The 25,353-nt window shown below is 39.9% G+C and overlaps 1 protein-coding gene across 12 annotated transcripts in view; it reads left to right on the forward strand.

Annotated features, from left to right (window-relative positions):
• Positions 1 to 25,353, forward strand: part of PIKFYVE (phosphoinositide kinase, FYVE-type zinc finger containing) — a 99,603-nt gene that overhangs the window by 16,791 nt on the left and 57,459 nt on the right. For 11 of the 12 annotated variants that reach the window (XR_007134078.1, XR_007134077.1, XM_047773377.1 and 8 more), the window contains 6 exons: positions 447 to 654; positions 3,113 to 3,202; positions 20,450 to 20,588; positions 21,913 to 22,070; positions 23,230 to 23,341; positions 24,757 to 24,904. Coding sequence is in view for 10 of the 12 variants with exons in the window: in XM_047773377.1 (XP_047629333.1) it covers positions 447 to 654; positions 3,113 to 3,202; positions 20,450 to 20,588; positions 21,913 to 22,070; positions 23,230 to 23,341; positions 24,757 to 24,904 (855 nt within the window). In the remaining 2 variants the exon portion in view is untranslated. Of the gene's footprint in view, positions 1 to 446; positions 655 to 3,112; positions 3,203 to 20,449; positions 20,589 to 21,912; positions 22,071 to 23,229; positions 23,342 to 24,756; positions 24,905 to 25,353 lie in introns of those variants that run through there. The other variant, XM_047773376.1, reaches the window with a different exon arrangement.

Raw genomic sequence — 25,353 nt, forward strand, 5'->3', positions numbered from 1 at the left:
TTTATCATAATAATTATTTTTGAAATATATAGCAGAGCTAACTAAGTTAATTCACTTTTTTTGTTGTTTTTTTAGGGCTGCACCCGTGGCATATGGAGGTTCCCAGGCTAGGGGTCGAATTGGAGTTGTAGCCGCTGGCCTTCACCACAGCCACAGCAATGCTGTATCTGAGCTGCGTCTGCGACCTACACCACAGCTCACGGCAACGCCAGATCCTTAACCTACTTAGTGAGGTCAGGGATTGAACCCGTGTCCTCATGTATCATGGTCGGGTTCGTTAACCACTGAGCCACGACAGGAACTCCACTTCACTTTTTAAAAATATCTTTTTTGGTAGTCTTTTACTTTCCCTGTTACTAGATTAACTATTAACCCAAGGACTTAATATGTTCTCTTAAGTAATATATTAGTTACCTTTTCCTTAGTTGTCTTTTTTTTCTTCCTAGGGGACCTCCGAGCCTGTACATACTGTAGAAAAATAGCCTTAAGTTATGCTCATTCCACAGACAGTAATTCCATTGGCGAAGACTTGAATGCTCTTTCAGATTCCACTTCCTCTGTGTCTGTACTTGATCCCAGTGAACCACGAACACCTGTAGGGAGCCGAAAAGCCAGCCGCAACATATTTTTAGAGGATGATTTTGCCTGGCAAAGGTACTGTTACTTAAATATGATTTTATTTATATTTGATAAGTACTGATGGCCTTGTGACCTGTGAGTGCTTTAACATTTAAATTCTTTGAATTATTTCCTGAAGGTACACCACTCCCCCCACCCCCCCGCGGTTTGCCTCAGGAAGAATCACAGAAGATATTTATGGATAGTGATAGTATTGACTAGTTCGAAAGTTAGCTCCACAAGAGGAGGGACTTTATCTTTCTTGTTTATTCTAGTGTGCATGGCACCAGTATGATCTTGATAATATTTGTTGAATAAGCAACAGAAGTTATTTAGATTAATAATTTCTAATATATCTTTCTTTGAAAAGGTAGATGCTCATAAGATTTGTCTTCATAGTATTTGCAAATGAAATTAGATTTTTTTTCCCTTCAACATGTCATGTTTCTTTGTGTGGCTAAGTAAGTATACTGTCTGGGAGTGGAGACTATTACTAACTCTTTCTTGGAAGTTACCTGGAATTGTTTGAATTCAAATCCTAGGTTCATCAGTTTCCCTTTTTTTTTTTTTTGGCTTTTCTAGGGCTGCTTCTGTGGCATATGGAGGTTCCCAGGCTAGGGGTCTAATTGGAGCTGTAGCTGCCAGCCTACACCATAGCCACAGCAACGCCAGATCCGACCCGAGTCTGCAACCTACACCACAGCTCCCAGCGACACCGGATCCTTAACCCACTGAGCGAGGCCAGGGATGGAACCCGCAACCTCATGGTTCCTAGTCAGATTCGTTAACCACTGAGCCACAACAGGAACTCCTGTTCATCAGTTTCTGATTGTTTTTCTTTACCTAAGTAATTTTCTCATGTGTAATACCAAATCTGGCCATATCAAAGGGCTTGAAGTTTTAATTGGCGTCTTTCTGATAAGTTATTTTCTCAGTTACCCCTTAATGGAGTGAAGAATTAGTATGTAACCAATAAATTTAGACAAAAGTTAAAAGTGAATGAATTATAGCTGCATTCAACATGTAAGAATGTGCAGGAGAAAAGAAAGTCACATATCATACACAATGGAATACTACTCAGCCATAAAAAAGAATGACATAATGCCATTTACAGCAATATGGATGGAACTAGAGACTCTCATACTGAGTGAAATGAGCCAGAAAGACAAAGACAAATACCATATGATATCACTTATAACTGGAATCTAATATCCAGCACAAATGAACATCTCCTCAGAAAAGAAAATCATGGACGTGGAGAAGAGACTTGTAGCTGCCTGATGGGAGGGGGAGGGAGTGGGAGGGATCGGGAGCTTGGGCTTATCAGATACAATTTAGAATAGATTTACAAGGAGATCCTGCTGAATAGCATTGAGAACTTTGTCTAGATACTCAAGTTGCAGCAGAACAAAGGATGGGGGAAAAAATGTAATTGTAATGTATACATGTAAGGGTAACCTGACCCCCTTGCTGTACAGTGGGAAAATAAAAAATTATATATATAAAAAAGTCACATATCATATATTCATTGGTTATTTATAGAAAGCTCAAAAATATACAAAATGAGTACACTGTCCAGGGATACAAACATGGTAAATTAAAGGAAGAGAGTGAGGAATATGAGATTTACAACAGTAGTTTCATTGAAGGCCGGGAAGGGAATGGGCTTGACTTGGGGGGGGGGGAACAAGCACTTCAAAGTTGGTGTTAACGTGCTTTTTCTTAAATTCGTCAATGGGTGCAATGGTGTTTGTGGCATCGTAATTCTTTATACCGTATATATACTTTATAAATTTTAAAGGTCGACTCTATATTTAAGGAACAACAAAAGAAAGTAGAGGGTAAGCAGTACCATGTGGATGCCTGGCCAAAGTGCAACTTAATAAAACAAACCAGGTTTGAAAGCTTCCTGAGAGATGCAGGTTAGATGTCAAAGGTAGACTAATTTTAGGTTCTGTGCTAAAGATTTAAGGTTCATTCTCTTTTAGCTCTTGTATCTCTGTGGTAGGCACTCCTTTCTCCTTTTGACAGATGTGGGTGCTGAAGTTTGGAGAGATTAGGCAATATACCCAAGGTCACACGAATAATAAGAGTAGAGCCTGCACTTGGACCTAGGTTTGTTTGACTCTGCAGTGCAACTCCTTAGTTATGGTGACTGAGAATAAAATATTTCAACTCAGGATTTCTCTCCAAAAGCACTTCAGTCTTGTATATGTGATGTGAGAAGGAGTGCTTGCTATAAGTCACTCATCCAGCCAATTTTATTATTTTATTGGCACCCCATATACTTAATAAACTATCTTTTGACATATGATATCTTTAGGACAAAAACCATCCCATTTCTATCTCCACTAAAGGCAGAAAACAAAAATGACCCTTAAGGTCATTATTGTAGAGAAATACAATCTGCTTTTAAATTTTAAAGCACTTTATTGAAATTGGATTTGTCTCCACTTTCTTAAACCATTTCAGGATTTTCCTGTTCTCTTTTTAGTTTGATTCATCCAGACTCCTCAAATACTGCTCTTTCAACAAGACTCGTATCTGTTCAAGAGGATGCTGGCAAATCTCCTGCTCGAAATAGGTAAACTGCTAAATGAAAACACTGTATTCTGTGTCTGATTTTTCTTTCTTTTTATAGTAATGAGAAAAACAGAAATAAAATGGATGGGATTGATTGTTACACACTTTCTTAGCTCTAGATTTTCTTTTTTTTTTCTTTTTAGGGCCCCACGTGCGGCAAATGGAAGTTCCCAGGCTAGGGCTCTAATCAGAGCTGCAGCTGCTGGCATCCCGACCGCATCTGTGACCTACACCACAGTTACAGCAAAGCCAGATCCTTACCCCGCTAAGCGAGGCCAGGGATCGATACTGGATACTATTCAAGCTTGTTACCACGGAGCCACAGTGGGGACTTCCGACTTTCTTAGCTCTACATGCTGATTTAAAATATCATTTCCTTTTTGCTAGTCAGCTGTTGCTTGCATTCTCTCAGTGACCCTTTTCTACTTTTCTCTACTGGCTTCAGATTTTGGGACCTTCACCCCCTGTTTCTTCTGGCTTAGCAGGTGATCTCACTTTCTGTTACATAGCAAAGAGGGACAATAAACAGAAGGGTACTTGTTCAGCAATTAGCACCACTTATCACCTTGATACATTTGGAGCTCATTTTTCTCTTCACCTCTGGTGCTTCACTTATGTCCTGGTTGTCATTCCTTACCAATTTTTTAGTAGTTAATGTGCCTTATCTTCCACTTCTCCTCGCTGAATCCTTGCTGCCTGAATTTAAACAAACTCAGTTCTTACCTATTAAAAGTAAGCCCCTCTAGTTTTTTGTTTCGCCTCTAATTATCTATATTCTGAATTTATTTTCCTCTTAACTAATATCTTTGAAATAGTTGACCATAATTGTTCTATACCTACACACTTTCTCCTTTTTTCTTTTTATGGCTGCATCTGCAGCATATGGAAGTTCCTGGCATAGGGGTTCAATCAGAGCTGCAACTATGACCTGTGTCACAGCTTACGGCAAGTCTGGATCCTTAACCCACTGAGTCAGGCCAGGGATCGAACCCGCATCCTCACAGAGACAATGTTGGGTCCTTAACCCACTGAACCACAACAGGAACTCCTTCCTTCTTCTCTTTAATCTTACTAACATCTACACCTCCCCACTGCACATACTTTCATTATTACAAAATTAATTGGTAAGTAATTACAAACCCAAAGAACTAGACATCTGACTCACCGTGGTTTAAAATACTTTCAATTTATTCTTTCAAGTAGTTATTAAGTACCTACAAACTAGGTACTCTGAGTATAGCGTATTCCTCCGAATAAAGAATAGGGGAGGAGGTTGGACTTTTTTTTTTTTTTATTGCTCAAATGAATTTATCACATCTGTAGTTGTATAATCATAACAATCTGATTTCGCAGGATTTCCATCCCACAGCCCAAGCACATCCCCCCCACCCCCTAAACTGTCTCCTCCGGAGACCATAAGTTTTTCAATGTCTGTGAGTCAGCATCTGTTCTGCAAAGAAGTTCAGTCTGTCCTTTTTTCAGATTCTACATGTCAGTGAAAGCATTTGATGTTGGTGTCTCATTGTATGGCTGACTTCACTTAGCATGATAGTTTCTAGGTCCATCCATGTTGCAAAAAATGCTGGTATTTTGTTCTTTTTAATGGCTGAGTAATATTCCATTGTGTATATGTACCACCTCTTCTGGATCCACTCCTCTGTCGATGGACATTGAGGTTGTTTCCATGTCTTGGCTATTGTAAATGGTGCTGCAATGAACATCGGAGTACCTGTGTCTTTGTTAGTCATGGTTTTCTCTGGGTAGATGCCCAGGAGTGGGATTGCTGGATCAAATGGTAGTTCTCTGTTTAGTTTTCTGAGGAATCTCCATACTGCTTTCCACAGTGGCTGCACCAATTTACAATCCCACCAACAATGTAATAGGGTTCTTTTTCTCCACACCCCCTCCAGCACTTATTGTTTGTAGACTTTTGGATGATGGCCATTCTGGCTGGTGTAAGGTGGTACCTCATAGTGGTTTTGATTTGCATTTCTCTGATAATGAGTGATGCTGAACATCTTTTCATGTGTTTTTTGGCCATCCGTATGTCTTCTTTGGAGAACTGTCTGTTCAGATCTTCTGCCCATTTTTTTGATGGGGTTGTTTGTTTTTTGGTATGGAGCTGCAGAAGGTGTTTATAAATTTTGGAGATGAATCCCTTGTCAGTTGATTCACTTGCAAAGATTTTCTACCATTCTGTGGGTTGTCTTTTTGTGTTGTTTAGGGTTTCCTTTGCTTTGAAGTTTGATTAGGTCCCATTTATTTATTTTTGTTTTTGTTGTTAATACTCTGAGAGGTGGATCTGAGAAGATGTTGCTGTTGTTTATGTCAGAGAGTGTTTGGCCTGTGTTTTCCTCTAAGAGTTTTATAGTGTCTGGTCTTATATTGAGGTCTTTAATCCATTTGGAGTTTACTTTTGTGTATGGTGTTAGGGAGTGTTCTAATTTCATTCTTTTCCATGTGGCTGTCCAGTTTTCCTAGCACCACTTATTGAACAAGATGTCCTTTCTCCATTGTATATTCTTGCCCCCTTTGTCATAGATGAGTTGGCTGTAGGTGCATGGGTTTAATTCTGGGCTTTCTATCCTGTTCCACCGATCTATATTTCTGTCTTTGTGCCAGTACCATGCGGTTTTGATGATTGTTGCTTTATAGTAGAGTCTGAAGTCCGGGAGCCTGATTCCTCCAGCTCCATTTTTCTTTTTCAGGATGTCTTTGGCTATTATGGGTCTTTTGTGCTTCCAAACAAACTGTAAAATATTTTGTTCAAGTTCTGTGAAAAATGTCCTTGGTAATTTAATAGGGATTGCATTGAATCTGTAGATTGCCTTGGGTAGTATAGTCATTTTGATAATATTAACTCTTCCAGTCCACGAGCATGGTATATCTTTCCATCTATTTGTGTCATCTTTGATTTCTTTCATCAGTGTCTTATAGTTTTCAGAGTACAGGTCTTTTGTCTCTTTAGGTAGGTTTACTCCTGGGTATTTTATTCTTTTGGATGCAATGGTAAATGGGATTGCTTCCCTAATTTCTTTTCTGCTTTTCATTGTTAGTATATAGAAATGCTGTCAATTTCTGTGTATTGATTTTGTATCCTGCGACTTTGCCAAATTCGTGGATGAGCTCTAAGAGTTTTCTGGTAGAGTCTTTAGGATTCTCTAGGTATAGTATCCTGTCATCTGCAAATAGCGATAGTTTTACTTCTTCCTTTCCAATTTGGATTCCTTTTATTTCTTTTACTTCTCTGATTGCTGTGGCTAGGACTTCCAGAACTATATTGAAGAGTAGTGGCGAGAGCAGACATCCTTGTCTTGTTCCTGATCTCGGCGGGAAATCATTTAGCTTTTCACCATTGAGAATGATGTTCGCTGTGGGTTTGTTGTATATGGCCTTTATCATGTTGAGGTAGGTTCCCTCTATGCCCACTTTCTGAAGGGTTTTTATCAGAAATGGGTGTTGGATTTTGTCAAAGTCTTTTTCCACGTCTATTGCGAGGATCATATGGTTTTTATTCTTCAGTTTGTTAATGTGGTGTATCACACTGATGTATTTGTGGATATTGAAGAACCCTTTCATCTCTGGGATAAATCCCACTTGATCATGATGTACAATCCTTTGAATGTATTGTTGAATGCGGTTTGCTAGTATTTTGTTGAGGATTTTTGCATCAATGTTCATCAGTGAAATTGGTCTATAGTTTTCTTTTTTAGTGGAATCTTTGTCTGGTTTTGGTATCAGGGTGATGGTGGCCTCACAGAATGAGTTTGGGAGCATCCCTTCCTCCTCAATTTTTTGAAATAGTTTCAGAAGGAGAGGTGTTAGCTCTTTTCTAAATATTTGGGGAGTTCCCGTCGTGGCGCAGTGGTTAACGAATCCGACTGGGAACCATGAGGTTGCGGGTTCGGTCCCTGCCCTTGCTCAGTGGGTTAACGATCAGGCGTGGCCGTGAGCTGTGGTATAGGTCGCAGACGCGGCTCGGATCCTGTGTTGCTTTGGCTCTGGCGTAGGCCGGTGGCTGCAGCTCCGATTGGACCCCTAGCCTGGGAACCTCCATATGCCGCAGGAGCGGCCCAAGAAATAGCAAAAAGACAAAAAAAAAAAAATTGATAGAATTCGCCTGTGAAGCCATCTGGTCCTGGACTTTTGTTTGTTGGAAGTTTTTTTTTTTTTTTTTTTTAAATATATAATTTTTGTATTTTCCCACTGTACAGCAAGGGGGTCGGGTTATCCTTACATGTATACATTACAATTACATTTTTTCCCCCACCCTTTGTTCTGTTGCAACATGAGTATCTAGACAAAGTTCTCAATGCTATTCAGCAGAATCTCCTTGTAAATCTATTATTCTAAGTTGTGTCTGATAAGCCCAAGCTCCCGATCCCTCCCACTCCCTCCCCCTCCCATCAGGCAGCCACAAGTCTCTTCTCCACGTCCATGAGTTTCTTTTCTGAGGAGATGTTCATTTGTGCTGGATATTAGATTCCAGTTATAAGTGATATCGTATGGTATTTGTCTTTGTCTTTCTGGCTCATTTCACTCAGTATGAGCTTCTCTAGTTCCATCCATGTTGCTGCAAATGGCATTGTGTCGTTCTTTTTTATGGCTGAGTAGTATTCCATTGTGTACATATACCACATCTTCCGAATCCAATCCTCTGTCGATGGACATTTGGGTTGTTTCCATGTCCTGGCTATTGTGAATAGTGCTGCAATGAACATGCGGGTGCACGTGTCTCTTTTAAGTCGAGTTTTGTCCAGATAGATGCCCAAGAGTAGGATTGTGGGGTCATATGGAAGTTCTATGTATAGATTTCTAAGGTATCTCCAAACTGTTCTCCATAGTGGCTGTACCAGTTTACATTCCCACCAAAAGTGCAGGAGGGTTCTGTTTTCTCCACAGCCCCTCCAGCACTTGTTATTTGTGGATTTATTAATGATGGCCATTCTGACTAGTGTGAGGTGATATCTCATGGTAGTTTTGATTTGCATTTCTCTTATAACCAGCGATGTTGAGCATTTTTTCATGTGTTTGTTGGCCATCTGTAATTCTTCTTTGGAGAAATGTCTATTCATGTCTTTTGCCCATTTTTCCATTGATTGATTGGCTTTTTTGCTGTTGGGTTGTATAAGTTGCTTATATATTCTAGAGATTAAGCCCTTGTCAGTTGCATCATTTGAAATATTTTCTCCCATTCTGAAAGTTGTCTTTTTGTTTTCTTTTTGGTTTCCTTTCCTGTGCAAAAGCTTTTCAGTTTGATGAGGTCCCATGGGTTTATTTTTGCTCTAATTTCTATTGCTTTGGGGGACTGACCTGAGAAAATATTCATGCTGTTGATGTCAGAGAGTGTTTTGCTTATGTTTTCTTCTAGGAGTTTGATGGTGTCCTGTCGTATATTTAAGTCTTTCAGCCATTTTGAGTGTATTTTTGTGCATGGTGTGAGGGTGTGTTCTAGTTTCATTGCTTTGCATGCAGCTGTCCAGGTTTCCCAGCAATGCTTGCTGAGTAGACTTTCTTTTTCCCATTTTATGTTCTTGCCTCCCTTGTCAAAGATTAATTGACCATAGGTGTCAGGGTTTATTTCTGGATTCTCTATTCTGTTCCATTGGTCTGTCTGTCTGTTTTGATACCAGTACCACACTGTTTTGATGCCTGTGGCTTTGTAGTATCTCTTGAAGTCTGGGAGAGTTATGCCTCCTGCTTGGTTTTTGTTTCTCAGGATTGCTTTGGCGATTCTGGGTCTTTTGTGGTTCCATATAAATGTTTGGATTGTTTGTTCTACTTCTGTGAAAAATATCATGGGTAATTTGATAGGGATTGCATTGAATCTGTAGATTGCTTTGGGTAGTATGGCCATTTTTACAATATTGATTTTCCCAATCCAGGAACATGGAATATCTTTCCATTTCTTTACATCTTCTTTGATTTCTTTGATTAAAGTTTTTAGTTCTCAGCATATCGTCCTTTACCTCCTTGGTCAGGTGTATTCCGAGGTATTTGATTTTGTGAGGTGCAATTTAAAAAGGTATCGTATTTTTGCATTCCTTTTCTAATATTTCATTGCTGGTATACAGAAATCCCACTGACTTCTGAATGTTCATCTTATATCCTGCTACTTTGCTGAGTTTATTAATCAGTTCAAGTAGTTTTTGGGGTTGAGTCCTTAGGGTTTTCTATGTATAGTATCATTTCATCTGCATACAGTGACAGTTTTATCTCTTCTCTTCCTATATGGATGCCTTTTATTTCTTTTGTTTGTCTAATTGCTGTGGCTAGGACTTCCAAAACTATGTTGAAGAGCAGTGGTGAGAGTGGGCATCCCTGTCTTGTTCCAGATTTGAGTGAGAAGGCTTTCAGTTTTTCCCCATTGATTATTATATTTGCTGTGGGTTTATCCTAAATGGCTTTGATTATATTCAGGAATGTTCCCTCTATACCCACTTTGACGAGGGTCTTGATCATGAATGGATGTTGGACTTTGTCAAATGCTTTTTCTGCGTCTATTGAGATGATCATATGATTTTTGACTTTTTTTTTGTTAATGTGGTGTATGATGCTGATTGATTTGCGTATGTTGAACCATCCTTGTGAACCTGGGATGAACCCAACCTGGTCATGGTGTATAATTTTTTTGATATGTTGTTGGATTCGGTTGGCTAAGATTTTGTTGAGAATTTTTGCATCTATATTCATCAATGATATTGGCAATAATTTTCTTTTTTGGTGGTATCTCCGTCTGGTTTTGGAATGAGGGTGATGGTGGCATCATAGAATGTCTTTGGGAGTATTCCTTCTTCTTCAACCTTTTGAAAGAGTTTAAGGAGGATGGGCACAAATTCCTCTTTATATGTTTGATAAAATATATCAAACCTGTGAAGCCATCTGGTCCTGGACATTTATTTGTAGGGAGTGATTTTATGACCTCTTCAATTTCATTTCTAGTGATGGGTCTGTTCAGTTGGTGTGTTTCTACTTGATTCAGTTTTGGCAGGCTGTAAGGTTCTAGAAAATTGTCCATTTCTTCCAGATTGTCAAACTTGTTGCCGTATAGTTGTTTGTTGGAAGTTTTTTAATCACAGTTTCAATTTCAGTTCTTGTGATGGGTCCATTCTTCTTTTCTTTTTCATCTTGGTTTAGTCTTGGAAGATTGTACTTTTCTAAGAATTTGTCCATTTCTTCTGGGTTTTCCATTTTATTGGCATATAGTTGCATATAGTAGTCTCTTATGATCCTTTGTATTTCTGTGATGTCCATTGTTACCTTCTCTCCTTTTTCATCTGTAATTGCATTGATTGAGTCCTCTCCTCTTTTTGCTTGATAAGTCTGGCTAGGGGTTATCAATTTTGTTGATCTTTTTCAAGAAACCAGCTTTCGTTCATTCATCTTTTCTATGGTTTCCTTTGTTTCTATTTCATTGATTTGTGCTCTGATCTTTAGGATTTCTTTCCTTCTACTAACTTTAGGTCTTGTCTGTTCTTCTCTCTCGAGCTGCTTTAGATGTAAAGTTAGCTTGTTTATTTGGGATTTTTCTTGTTTCCTGACGTGGGCTTGTATTGCTAGAAACTTTCCTCTTAGAACAGCTTTTGCTGCATCCTATAGGTTTTGGATTGTTGTATCTTCGTTGTCATTTGCTACCAGGTATTTTTTAATTTCCTCTTTGATTTCTTCAGTGATCCATTGGTTGTTTGGTAGCATGTTGTTTAGTCTCCAGGTGTTTGTATTTTTTGCAGTTTTTTTCTTTTTTTCCTTTTTTTGGTCTTTTTTTGCAATTTCTTGGGCCGCTCCCGCGGCATATGGAGGTTCCCAGGCTAGGACTAATTGGAGCTGTAGTCACCGGCCTACGCCAGAGCCACAGCAATGCGGGATCTGAGCCGCGTCTGCAATCTACACCACAGCTCACAGCAACGCCGGATCGTTAACCCACTGAGCAAGGGCAGGGACCAAACCTGCAACCTCATGGTTCCTAGTTGGATTCGCTAGCCACTGTGCCACAACGGGAACTCCCAATTTTTTTCTTATTGTTGATTTCCAGTCATATAGCTTTGTGGTCAGAAAAGATGCTTGATATGATTTGAGTTTTCTTAAAGTTACCGAGGTTGGATTTGTAGCCCAGGATATGGTCAATCCTAGAGAATGTTCCATGTGCACTTGAGAAGAATGTGTATTCTGTTGCTTTTGGATGAAATGTCCTATAAATATCTATTAAGTCCATCTGGTTTAATGCGTCATTCAGGGCCTGCGTTTCCTTATTGATTTTCTGTCTGGTTGATCTGTCCATTGCTGTAAGTGGGGTGTTAAAGTCCCCCAGTATCATTGTGTCATTGTCAATTTCTCCTTTTAAGGTTGTTAGCAGTTGCCTTATATATGGTGGTGAACCTGTGTTGGGTGCGTAGATATTTAAAATTGTTGTATCATCTTCTTGGATTGATCCTTTGATCATTATGTAATGTCCTTCTTTGTCCCTTAAAATATTCTTCCTTTTAAAGTCTATTTTGTCTGATATGAGTATTGCTACCCCAGCTTTCTTTTGATCCCCGTTTGCATGAAATATTTTCTTCCATCCTCTCACTTTCAATTTGTATGTGTCCCTAGAAGTGAAGTGGGTCTCTTGAAGACAGCATATATGTGGGTCTTGTTTTTGTATCCATTCAGCCAGTCTGTGTCTTTTGGTTGGGGCGTTTAGTCCATTCACATTTAAGGTAATTATTGATATGTATGTTCTTATTGCCATTTTATTAATTGCTTTGGATTTGTTTTTGCTGCTCTTTTTCCTTTCCTTTTCTCTTGTTCTTTTCTGCCTATAGAAGTTCCTTTAGTATTTGTTGTAAGGCTGGTTTAGTGTTGCTGAATTCTCTCAGCTTTTGCTTATCTGTGAAGGTTTTGATTTCTCCTTCAAATCTGAACGAGAGCCTTGCTGGGTAAAGTAATCTTGGTTGGAGGTTTTTTCCTTTCATTACGTTGAGTATATCATGCCACTCCCTTCTGGCCTGCAGAGTTTCTGCTGAAAAATCTGCCAATAACCTTATTGGGGTTCCCTTGTATGTTACTTGTTTCTTTTCCCCAGCTGCTTTCAAGATTTTCTCTTTGTCTTTAATTTTGGTCAGTTTGATTAGTATGTGTCTTGGGGTGTTCCTCCTTGGGTTTACTTTATATGGTATTCATTGTGCTTCTTGGATTTGAGTGAGTGGTTCCTTTCCCATGTTAGGGAAGTTTTCGCCTATTATCTCTTGGAATATTTTTTCTGCCTCCTTCTCTCTCTCTCCTCCTTCTGGCACCCCTATAATACGGATGTTGTTGTGTTTCACATTGTCCAAGGGTTCTCTGAGACTCTCTTGATTTGTTTCAATCTTTTTTCTCTTTTCTGTTCTGCATCTGTAATTTCCACTAATCTGTCCACCACCTCGCTTATTCGTTCTTCTGCCTCCTGTATTCTACTGTTAGCTGCTCTAGTGAATTTTTTAATTCAGTTATTGTATTTTGCATCTCTTCTTATTTATTTATTTTTGTCTTTTTGCTATTTCTTGGGCTGTTCTCGCGGCATGTGGAGGTTCCCAGGCTAGGGGTCAAATCGGAGCTGTAGCTACTGGCCTACACCACAGACACAGCAACGCGGGATCTGAGCTGCATCTGCGACCTACACCACAGCTCATGGCGACGCTGGATCGTTAACCCACTGAGCAAGGGCAGGGATCGAACCCGCAACCTCATGGTTCCTAGTCGGATTTGTTAACCACTGTGCCACGACGGGAACTCCTTGCATCTCTTCTTGTTTAAGTTTTATATCTTGTATATCTTTGATCAGTGTTTCCTGTAAGTCATCCATCTTTGCCTCCAGTTTATTTCCAATGTCTTGCATCATCTTCAGCATCAACAGTCTCATATCTTTTTCCTGGAGGCTGAGAATCTCCTCATGGCTTAGCTGTTTTTCTGGGGTTTTTCCTTTCCCCCTCATCTGAGTTATAGTTCTCTGTCTTTTCATTTTTATAGGTTTTCGGTGTGGTGACCTTTTTACAGATGATAGAGTTGTAGCCTCTCTTACTTCTGATGTCTGCCCCCCTGTGGCTGAAGTCGGTATGGGGGGCTTGGTGTAGGCTTCCTGATGGGAGGGGCTTATGCCTGCCCCCTGGTAGGAGGAGCCGATTCTACTCCCTCTGGTGGGTGGAGCTTAGTCTCTGGATGGGCTTAGAGGCAGCTGTGTGCCTGAGGGGTCTTTAGGTAGCCTGTGTACTGAGGGGCGGGGCTGTGATCCCTCCTGGATTGTTGTTTGCCCAGAGGCTTCTCAGCAGCTGACTGAAGGGTGGGGAGTTGGGCCAGATTTTCCCAAAACGGCCACCTCCAGAGACAGGCAAGCTGCTGAATATTCCTGAGAGCTTTGCTTTCAATGTCCATCCCTCACAACAAGTCACATTCACCCCTATTTTCCCAGGATGTCCTCTAAGAACTGTGGTCAGGTTTGACCCAGGTTCCCATGGAGACTTTGCTTTGCCCTGGGACCCAATGCACGTGAAAGTCTGTGTGCGCCTTTTAAGAATGGGGTCTCCGTTTTCCCCAGTCCCGTGGAGCTCCTGCACACCAGCCCCACTGACCTTCAATGCCAGATGCTCCAGGGGCTCTTTCTCCCAGTGCCAGGTCCCCGCATGTGAGGGTTTGATGTGGGGCTCAGAGCTCTCACTCCTGTAGGTGAGTCTCTGTGAACCAGTTTGTTTCCAGTCTGTGGAGCTTCCCACCCAGGAGGTATGGAGTTGTTTATATTGTGTAATCGCCCCTCCTACCTCTTGATGTGGCCTCCTCTTTTTCTTCTGGAGTAGGGTATCTTTTTTAAGGTTTCTGGTCCTTTTGGGTGGAGATTGCTCAGTCCTTAGTTGTGAATTTTGTTGTTTTTAGGAGAGAATTTGAGCTCCAGTCCTTATATTCCGCCATCTTAATCCCATCTTGAGGTTGGACTTTTGAATAAGTGTCATCAGAAAAGACCTCATGGCATGGTGACATTTGAGCAAAGACTTGGGGATGTGAGGGAGTAAGCCAAGCAGACACTTTGTAGAGGAGTGTCCTAAGCATATAGGGGTGAGTGAATTCCTGAAAGGGAAAGTGGCTGACAGTGAATTGCAAGGCGTCCTGTGTACCAGGAGCAAAACCTGCTTACGGTTCACTGCGAGGACTCTGTCCTTTGCTGAGTGAGGTAGGAAGCTGTTGGGAGTTACACTTTTTATTTATTTTGAAAAAATTTTATACTTGGAGAAAATTTGCAAGAAAGACTAAAATAAACTTGCATGTATTTTTCATTGAGGTTCAGTAATTTATATTTTGCCCATTTGCTTTGTTACTCATACAATACTTTTTTCCTCTGGATTATTTGAGAGTAAATTGCAGACATCATTGTCCTTTACTTAAAAAAAATTAGAAATTTCACTTTGTAGAGCAGTTTTAGGTTCATAGCAGAATTGACTGGGAAGTACAGAGAGTTTCCATAAACCCTTTGCCCCCACAACCTCCCCCACTATGTACATCCCATAATAGTGTGGCATGTTGTTACAATTGAAGGTATCTTGTTTTAATTTGTAGTTCCCTAATGACAGATGATGTTGAACATCTTTTCATATGCTTCTTTGCCATCTGGATACCTCTTTTTGGTAAGGAATCTGTTTAGATTTTTTTCTCTTTTTTTTTTTTTGGCTTCCCTGGAAGTTCCCAGGCCAAGCATTGAACCCATGCCACAATGGTGACCTGAGCCACAGCAGTTACAATGCTGGATCCTTAACCCACTAGGCCATGAGGGAACTCTTAATCCATTTTTTTTTAATCGAGTTTTGTTTTTTCCTTTTCAGATCATACCTGTGGCATATGGAAGTTTCCGGGCTAGGGGTTGAATCGGAGATGCAGCTGCCAGCCTTTATCACAGCCACAGCTATGCCATATCTGAGCTGCGTCTGTGACCTACACTGTGGTTTGAGGCAACACAGGATCTGTAACCCACTGAGCAAGGCCAGGGATCAAACCTGCATCCTCATGGATACTAGTTAGGTTCTTAACCTGCTAAGCCACAACGGGAACTCCACTGAGTTATTTTCTTTTTTCTTTTTCTTTTTTTTTTAATGGGTGCATCTGTGGCACACAGAAGTTCCCAGGCCAGGAATGGAATCGAGCTGCAGCTGTGTGAGACCTATGCCACAGCTGTGGCAATGCTGGATCCTTTAACCCATTGCACTGGGCCAGGGATCAAACCCATGCCTCCACAGCAACCCAAGCTCCTGCAGCTGGAATCTTAATCCACTGTGCCACAAGAGGAACTCCCTGAGTTATTTTCTTCTTGTTGAGTTTTTTTGTTTGTTTTGTTTTTTTTTGTCTTTTTGCCTTTGCTAGGGCCGCTCCTGTGGCACACGGAGGTTCCCAGGCTAGGGGTCTAATCAGAGCTGTAGCCACCGGCTTACGCCAGAGTCACAGCAACATGGGATCCGAGCCATGTCTGTGACCCACACCACAGCTCATGGCAATGCCGGATCCTTAACCCACTGAGCAAGGCCAGGGATCAAACCTGCAACCTCATGGTTCCTAGTCAGATTCATTAACCACTGCGCCACGACGGGAACTCCTTCTTGTTGAGTTTTAAGCATTCTTGTATATTTTGGATAACTGTCCTTTGTCAAAGGAATCTTTTCCAAATATTTTCTCTCAGTATGTGGCTTGTCTTCTGATTCTCTTGATGTTGTTTTTTGCAGAGCAGAATTTTTTAATTTTAATGAAGTCCAGCGTATCAGTTTTTTTTTTTTCCCCCATGATGGTGCTTTGGTATTGTATTTAAAATGTCATCTCTGTACTCAGGGTCATCTAGATTTTCTCTTATGTTATTTTCTGAGAGTTGTATACCTTTTCTGTTTTACATTTAGGTCTGTGATTCATTTGTGTGTGTGTGTGTGTGTGTGTGTGTGTGTGTGTGTGTGTGTGTTTAGGGCCGCACTTGCATCAAATGGAGGTTCTCAGGCTAGGGGTCCGTTTGGAACTATAGCTGCCAGCCTACACCCCAGCCATAGCAATGCAGGATCTGAGCTGAGTCTGCAACATGTACCACAGCTCATAGCAATGCCGGATCCTTAACTCACTGAGCAAGGCCAGGGATTGAACCTGCGTCTTCATGGATACTAGGCGTTTGTTAACTGCTGAGCCACGGTGGGAACTCCTGTGATTCTTTTATTGTTATTATTATTTTTTAATTTTCTAATTGACTTACAGTATTATATTAATTTCAGGTATATAGCAAAGTGAGTCATACATATGTATATTCTTTTTTCCACATGGGTTATTATAAACTATTGAGTGCTATAGAGTAGGTTCTTGTTGATTATCTATTTTACACAGCAGAGTGTATAGGTTATTCCCATCTTCCCAGTTCCTCCTCCTCCCATGATTTTCCCCATGGTAACCCAAGATTGGTTTTAAGTTGTGAGTTTGTTTCTGTTTTATAAATAAGTTCTTTTGATTTATTTTTTATTAGATTCCACATATAAGTGATATCATATGATATTTGTCTTTTTCTTGTGATTCATTTTGAGTTAATCTTTGTGAAAGGTACAAGGTCTGTGTCAGGATTAATTTTTTTGCATGTGGATGTCCTGTTGTTCCAGTATCATTTGTTGAAAAGACAGAGTTTGCTCCATTGTATTACCTTTGCTCCTTTATCAAAGAATAGTGACGATATTTATGTGGATCTGTTTCTGGGCTCTCTGTTTTATTTCACTGATCCATTTGTCTGTTTTTTCACCACCATTACATTGTCTTGGGTCCTGTAGCTTTATTGTAAGTCTTAAAATTGGATTGTGTCAGTCCTCTGTCTTTGTTCTTCTTCATTGTTATGTCGGCTCTTCTAGGTCTTTTGCTTCAACACGTAAACTTCAGAATCAGTTTGTCAATATCCAGAGACTAACTTGCTGGGATTTTGATTGAGATTGTGTTGAATCTATGGGTCAAGTGGGGAAGAACCAAAATCTTGACAATACTGAGTTTTCCTATCCATGAACAATGAATATTTCTCCATTTACTGCATTCTTTGATAACCTTTCATTACAGTTTTATAGTTTTCCTCATTCAGATCTTGTATGTATTTTGTTAGATTTATACCTAATTATTTGTTTTTTTGGATGCTAATGTAGATGGTTAAGTGTTTCAGTTTTTAATTTCACTTGTTGATTGCTGGTATATAGGAAAGTGATTGGCTTTTGTATATTAGCCTTGTATCCTGCAGCCTTGCTGTAGTTCCAGGAGTTTTTGCTTGATTCCTTTGGATTTTTACATAGATGGTCATGTTACCTGTGAACAAAGGCAGTTTTAATTCTTTCCCATCCAGTATTCCTTTTAGTTCTTTTTCCTGTCTTGTTACATTAGCTAGTACTTCCAGTATGATTTTGAAAAAAAAGTGGTAAGAGAGAGGACATCCTTGCCTTGTTCATGCCTGAGCAGATGAAAGGACTGAGTTGCTATTTATTGAGATTGGGGAGATTGGAGAGGAGCAGTTTGGTTTGTACGTATTGAATTTGAGATGTCTTTTAGACATCCAACTGATATATCAAATAGCTAGGTGTATAAATCTAGAGTTCAGGATAGAGGTACAAGCGGGAGATACGAACGTGGATGTTGAAGTCGTGTGGATGGCATTTAAAGCTTTGAACCCTGTGTGGTGAGCATCCAAAGAGTGAGGTTGGGTGTTCCCTGGTGGCTTAGTCACTGTTGTGGCATGGGTTTGACCCCTGGCCTGGGAACTTCTGCATGCCACAGGTATGGCCAAAAAAAAAAAAAAAAAGTGGAAAATGAAGAAACAAAGAACAAAGACTGAGCTTGGGGAAGTGAAGAGGGACCAAAAAGGAAACTGAGAAGGAGAGACCAGTGACACGGTGAGAGGAAACCAGGAGAGTGTGTTTGTTGTCTTCGTTGGCAAGTAAAGAAAGTATGTCAAGGAAGAGGGAGTTATCCTGATGATGTGTCAGAGAAGATGAGGATTAAAAACTGTTGGATTTAACACTAACATGGGTATAGGCAGTTTCACTGGGGTTCTAGAGAGAATGGAAGAGTTGGAGGTAGGAGTTTTGCTTTAGTAAAGGAGGGAAATGCAGCAGAAGAATGTGAGGTCAAGACAGTTTTTTTTAAAACTGGGAGAAAAGATGGGAGAAATTACAGTATTGCTGTTGGCTTGGGTACAAATGTAGAGATAGCTGTGCTCATTGATAGTGCATCGATTTGTTTTGAATTAATGCTAAGATTGATAAATGCCTTTAGCAAAGATGTAATTTAGCCAGTGAGTACTCTCTTTAAGTAAGACTTTAAGTTAGCATTCTTACTACTAGGCTACTTATTTGAATATTTGATAACAAAATTGACTGATTTTCTTTTGTCCTTGTTGTCACTGTATCAGAATATATGTAGGGATGGTGGAGTGTTTGAGAAGCAGAATGCATGGATAATGTACACACTGGACAGGAGACTTTCATTGGTTGAATAAGACATGGTGGCAGCTTTTCACTAAAACAATATGCTAAGAGAAGAATAGCTGGTTACTTAAAAAAAATCTTATTTTAGACTTTATTTGATATCAGGATTTCTCATTAACCACTGAGAATGATTTTTTGCTAAACCTTTAACAAAGCTGTGACTAATTTCTTAAACTTTAAAAAAAATATCCTTAGGCTTGGAGAGCATAGCTTTTCAATTGAAACTTGGTTTTGAATGGCAGTCCTGTTATTTGCTGAGTTAGATTTCTTAATCTCTGGTTCTTGATTTCTTTATCTGTAGAATGGATCTAGTTGTTCCTATTCCATCAGAGGCTGTGAGATTAAATGAGGGAAGATACATCCTGAGAGTGAATCTAACAAGTTGTAGATGCTTCTGCCTTTTAGCCTTTATAGAGAAGCTCAAGTTGGGTTTCATTTTTTTTCCTAGGCAGACGCTAACTAAATTTCCAGCTAATTTTTTTTTTTAAATAAATAAAAATGTGCTTGCTGCTGTTGATATTCCACTTACAAGTCATTTATCTGGTAACTTTGCCAAGAGGCAAAAGTAAGGATATTCTGTAAGTACTTATATAACAAGAGAGGAAATAAATTTTCACTAATTTTTTTATTGATCAAATTTAAAATATAATAATAGTGGCAGTATTTTTAATGTAGGTTTACTGACGAGAAGAAAGGAATTCTTTTTGAAGGGCATGATAGTTTGCTTAGTTGGGGTTCAAATTTAGTGTTTCCTGTTATCTGCACATTGTAGATGTTCAACTAAAAAAAATAATTCTTAGTTCACTGGCTCTACAAAAACTCTTTGGCCTGTCAGCCATAGTTTCCCATCCCTGATCTGCAAGATTATTTCTTTTCTTTTCTTTTTTTTTGTCTTTTTGCCTTTTCTAGGGCTGCTCCCGCGGCATATGGAGGTTCCCAGGCTAGGGGTCGAATCGAAGCTGTAGCCACCGGCTTACGCCAGAGCCACAGCAACGCAGGATCCGAGCCGCGTCTGCAACCTACACCACAGCTCACGGCAACGCCGGATCGTTAACCCACTGAGCAAGGGCAGGGACCGAACCCGCAACCTCATGGTTCCTAGTCAGATTCGTTAACCACTGTGCCACGACGGGAACTCCTGTAAGATTATTTCTGCACATAGACTGTGATGCTTTGTATTTATCAAGTAAAAAAATACCACCTTTTTTTTTTTTTTTTTCTGTCTTGTCATTTTAGGGCCACACCCACGGCATATGGAGGTTCCCAGGCGAGGGGTCGAATCAGAGCTGTTGCCGCCGGCCTACACCACAGCTCACAGCAACGCCGGATCCTTAACCTACTGAGCAAGGTCAGGGATCGAACCCGCAACCTCATGGTTCCTAGTCAGATTCGTTTCACTCTGCCAAGACGGGAACTCTCTTTTTCGGCATTTTAAGACGAGTTTGTATTTGTTTCCTTTGAAGTATTACTGATATATGAACTACACGTCTCATTTTTTTTTTCTGTAATCCTAGCCTAACGGCTTTCTTTTAAACTTATTTTTGAAGTAACTTTAGACTAACATAGACGTTGGAAATACTGTACAGAGAACTTCTGCACACTCTTCTCCGAGCTTCCTCAGTGATGGTATCATATATAACTATCATGACTACTTTTAAAAGTGCCCTTCGCATTGGCAAGTGAGCATTTATTTAAAAATGAACTTTCACTGTCATTCTCTTTATTGAGGGAGAATTTACAACTGTGTTTTCACTTTCTGTTTTTATTTCCAGATCAGCCAGCATTACTAACCTGTCCCTGGATCGATCTGGGTCTCCCATGGTTCCATCATATGAGACATCTGTCAGTCCCCAGGCTAACCGGTCGTATGTTAGGACAGAGACCACTGAGGATGAACGCAAAATTCTTCTGGTACTGGCCTTGTATCTTTGACCCATTGCTAGTTTTGAGCATAAAAAAATGTTTATCTTACTGATTGTTTTAAAAGATAAATACAAATGAAATAGCTCGTTAGCATACAAATTAGAGGAAATAACTAGCTTAAGTTTTTGTTAGGGTCAATTGAATCTGGTCAAGCACTCCATGCTCATATGCTACATTCATGTTTTCTTGACTCCTTTCACCTGGCAATATCAGAATTCAAGTGTCTATATCATACTAGAGCTTAACTTTTAGTTAGGTAGCAGATTGCTGTTTAAACTTGGAACATGTTTCTTCTAAACATGAAATACTTTTCAGACATATAATGTTCTGTGTTTAAGTGGGTAATAACTAACTAGTTGTTTATTGAATTTACCTCTGTAAAATACTACATTCAGTCATAAGAGTGACTCAAAGAAAAGAAAGATATGGCTTCTGTCCTCAAGCTTATAGTTCAAAAGGTAGAAATGAGATCTATGAGCAGGTCTTTAATAGCAAAATAAGTAATACTTTATTGGTACAAAAAAATAGAAAGATCATTGGTAGGGAGGGAGTCAGGAAAACCTTTAAATTGCGAGGCTTGGGCTGGTCCTTGGAGGATGGCATGGGTCTGGGTGGGCATTGAAGAAAGCTAATCTTGTTTAAAGGTATGGGGAAAGGGAGCGCGGTGAGAATGAGCATGGCGTTTTCCGTGGACTGAGGTAGGGTTTATTAACTGGGAGAAGTTGGGAGGGATATTAAGTTAGATTCTACAGGCAATGAGAATGGAAAGTTATTCGGGGCTACTTGTTGGAAAGTGGTGGATTCAGTCTGTACTATAAAGTTTCAGATTTGAGTCTGTAGTTTTGAATTTTTTTTTTCAGCAGAGGGTAAGTTCCTGAAGGCCTTTCTTTAGGACATTTCCTCAACAGTTGGGTATAAAAGAGAATGGTGAGAATCCGGTGGGGTGATGGCTGCAGAAACAGTTACTTCAGATTAATGTGGTTAACTGTTCCTTCCTTTTCCTTGTTCCATCTCCAAAGAGAAGTGTGAAATCTTGTGCTTAGGTAATCAGGGAATTGATAATAGGTGCCAGTGACTGAAAGAAATTATTTGGGATAGTTGTTTTTCAAGAGAAAAAAGATTAAGTTTGGAATTAGATAAGCTGAGTCCAAGCTGTTGCCCGTGCACAGGTCGTCTCTTAAATCCTGTGAGTTAGCTATGACACATCTGAATTGTTTCTTTTTATGTATCTAAAGAGTCTGAAAAGAAAGAGTCTGAAAAGGTAGGTGGCATCTTTCTTGGGAGTAATTACTTGCTCATAATGTGATTTCAGGACAGTGTTCAGTTAAAAGACCTGTGGAAAAAAATCTGCCATCACAGTAGCGGAATGGAGTTTCAGGATCACCGCTACTGGCTGAGAACACATCCCAACTGCATTGTAGGAAAGGAATTAGTCAACTGGTTAATCCGAAATGGTCACATTGCCACGAGGTAATGGGATCTTAAGAAAGACTTTTGGGCATTATTTATGAATTTATTTTTAATGACATGTCATTGTAAATTTAAGGGGAGCAAATTTTTTTGTGAGTGGGGTGCTGTTTGTTTTCTGCATTTGGTGTTGAGAGTCTAATTACTCCACACCCCTGCCTTCTGGGCTGTAACCAGGAGAAAATAGATGCAAGGAGCCAGATGGGGTCGCAATTTACCTTCTTTATTAAAAGCAGAAGTGTGCAGTCCTTCCCGAAACACAGGGCTCTCTGGTTAAGCAGGATGGACAGTACAGCTAGAACCTAAGACTGCAGAAGTTTCTCCTGCTGCTGCTGCCTAATCTGGACATTCAACCTGTCTTAAGAATTGGGTCCATTAGCCACACGTGGAGGGTCCCAGCCTGCCTCACAAGTGGAAAAGAGGCAGGTCCCATTGCCTTTCAGGGTAATGTGTTGCTTACCTTTCCTAATTATTTAGATGAGCTACTCCTCCTCTCATGGGAAGAAACAAGTACGTAGAAAGAAAAGAAATAGTTGAAAGCAGTGAAGCTCTGGGTTCCAGTTTGGGTTGCATCTCTCTTTAGCTCTGTGTTCTTTGTCAAGTTATTTAATCTCTTTGAAACTTGGCCTCTTGCCTCTAATATAAGGAAAATATGTGATCCTGTGAAGAAGCTGTGAGAATGAAATGAAATAACATGAGCTAAAGTGTTTTATAAATTGTGAGATGCCACATAAATGCAATGTGTTAATGTGTTGATTTCATGTATATATAGAGATATTCCATATCTATCTCTATATAATATTTGGTGTTGTCTTCTCATCAAAGACTGTAAGCTCCTCGAGGACAGGAGCCATGCTGTTCTCAACATATTTTTACTCTTCTAGTAAGTACAGGGGTTTGCATGCATTGAGAGCTTGATAAATGTTTGTGTAATTGGAGTTAGGTTTCCCGAGACCGCCTTATCCATAGGTTCTCCTTTACTCTGGTACCTGGGAACATCTTTTAATTTAGCTTCAAGTCTCTCTTGTTTTATCCCTCACCTATCCAAGGACCGTTTGAAATTCCAACTCTGATCAGAATGGAAAAAAATTCAATTTGTGTCTCATGTAAAATTATTCTGACGGACTTTGAAAAGTTTTTGTTTTTGTTGGTCTTAATTCAGGGCGCAAGCGATAGCAATTGGACAGGCAATGGTCGACGGCCGCTGGCTGGATTGTGTCAGTCATCATGACCAGCTCTTCAGGGATGAGTATGCGCTGTACAGACCGCTGCAGGTAGCTTCGGTGGCACCGCTAATGAGAATGTAGTGAGCTTGGTTGCCAGGTCTTCATCGGTGGGAATAAAAAGTAGTTGAGTTACCCAAAGATAGACTTTTCTTACATATTTTCCTCTGCCGTTAAGGAAGGTTAAAACATTTGTACTTAGTGATGAAAAACCTATTTGGAATCAAACACTCTTCGCTTGGTTTGGCTTTTCTTAAGACGAAGAGGGAGTATACATAATAAAATAACAGGAAAAATTTTATGTCGCAGTTGCAATAGATTTTGACTCCTTAGCAGTATTAACTTGTACAGCAATAGTAAAACAATGAACGTTCTATTTTTTAAGAAAGTGGAAACTATTTAAAAGTAGAACTTTTAAAAAAGATATACTTTCATTTTTGACTTACCTTAATTTTTGATATAAATAATAATTCAGTAACACCTTCGTGAACTAAAATTGGAAAGTCAGGGAGTTCCCTTCGTGGCTCAGCAGTTAACGAACCCAACTAGGATCCATGAGGGTGTGGGTTTGATCCCTGACCTCACTCAGTGGGTTAAGAATCCAGTGTTGCTGTGAGCTGTGGTGTAGGTTGCAGATGTGGCTTGGATCCCACGATGCTATAGCTGTGGTGTAGGCCGGTGGCTGTAGTTCTGATTCGACCTCTAGCCTGGGAACTTCCATATGTGCAAGGGCAGCCCTAAAAAGCAAAAATAAATACATAAATAAATAAGTAAAAAATAAATTAAAAAAAATAAAATTGTGAAAGTCAATGGTTAGGAAATACAAATGACCTAAAAGACTGGTGTGGTGTTAAATTTTTTTTTTGTCTTTTTGCTATTTCTTTGGGCTGGTCCCGCGGCATATGGAGGTTCCCGGGCTAGGGGTCCAATCTGAGCTGTAGCCACCGGCCTACATCAGAGCCACAGCAGCTCGGGATCCGAGCCGCGTCTGCAACCTCCACCACAGCTCACGGCAATGCCGGATCTTTAACCCACTGAACAAGGGCAGGGACCGAACCCGCAACCTCATGGTTCCTAGTCGGATTCGTTAACCACTGTGCCACGACAGGAACTCCAAATTTAACAGTTGTTTTCTGGGATGTGTCCTACTGTTAACACAGGGTTAGGATAAATTCTAAGCCATCTCCACTCTTAGGAATAAAAGATGAAATGACACACTGTAAAATCTGTATATTTTGTTCATTATATGCTGCCTTTAAGCCTACTGATTCATGAATATTTAAGAGTGGAACTGCCAGCATGATGCTGCTTTACAACTTAGTTTCTATTAATTTGCTTCTTTTTACGTAAATTTATTCAGTGGTTAGCCTTGTACAAATATTGGGCTAGAATTTATTTGTAGTGTGACAGCCCTATCATTGTTCCATTGAGGGCCAGTTTTCTTGGACCCTGTCTTAACCTTTCAGAGTACAGAATTTTCCGAGACCCCTTCTCCGGACAGTGACTCAGTGAACTCTGTGGAAGGACACTCGGAGCCGTCCTGGTTTAAAGACATCAAGTTTGACGACAGCGACACAGAACAGATAGCTGAAGAAGGTGATGATAATTTGACCAGTGAGTTTCACTTTCTGACATTTCAGTTTTTATGAATCCTTACTGTGTATGTATGATAAAATGAGTGTTTTGTTTTATGTAGTTGAAACAATCCTACTTTTAAGATTTATGGCTCCTGCTAATTGTAAACAATGTCTGATAGCAATCCTTGTCCTAGATACAGTATTTTCTTAAGAAGCCAACTTGTTAGGCAACTGGTATTTTCAGTTTTTGCCATAGTCTTTAGTTTGCAGCAGCTTAAAAATAACTCTGAGCTAATATATCGCTGTAGACAACTTTCTCACCTCTTCACTGTGGTATCAGACTGTCTCTCTGCAGAACCTCCACTATATTCCTTCATTTCAAAAATTCATTTTATATTTCATTTGTTCAAATTTTACTAAGTCTACACAGAAGTACATGAAAATACTGTATCCATTTTGGTATTGCACATTGGGCTTGTATATTAA

The sequence above is a fragment of the Phacochoerus africanus genome, chromosome 3 (assembly GCF_016906955.1).
Source record: "Phacochoerus africanus isolate WHEZ1 chromosome 3, ROS_Pafr_v1, whole genome shotgun sequence".
NCBI lineage: Eukaryota > Metazoa > Chordata > Mammalia > Artiodactyla > Suidae > Phacochoerus > Phacochoerus africanus.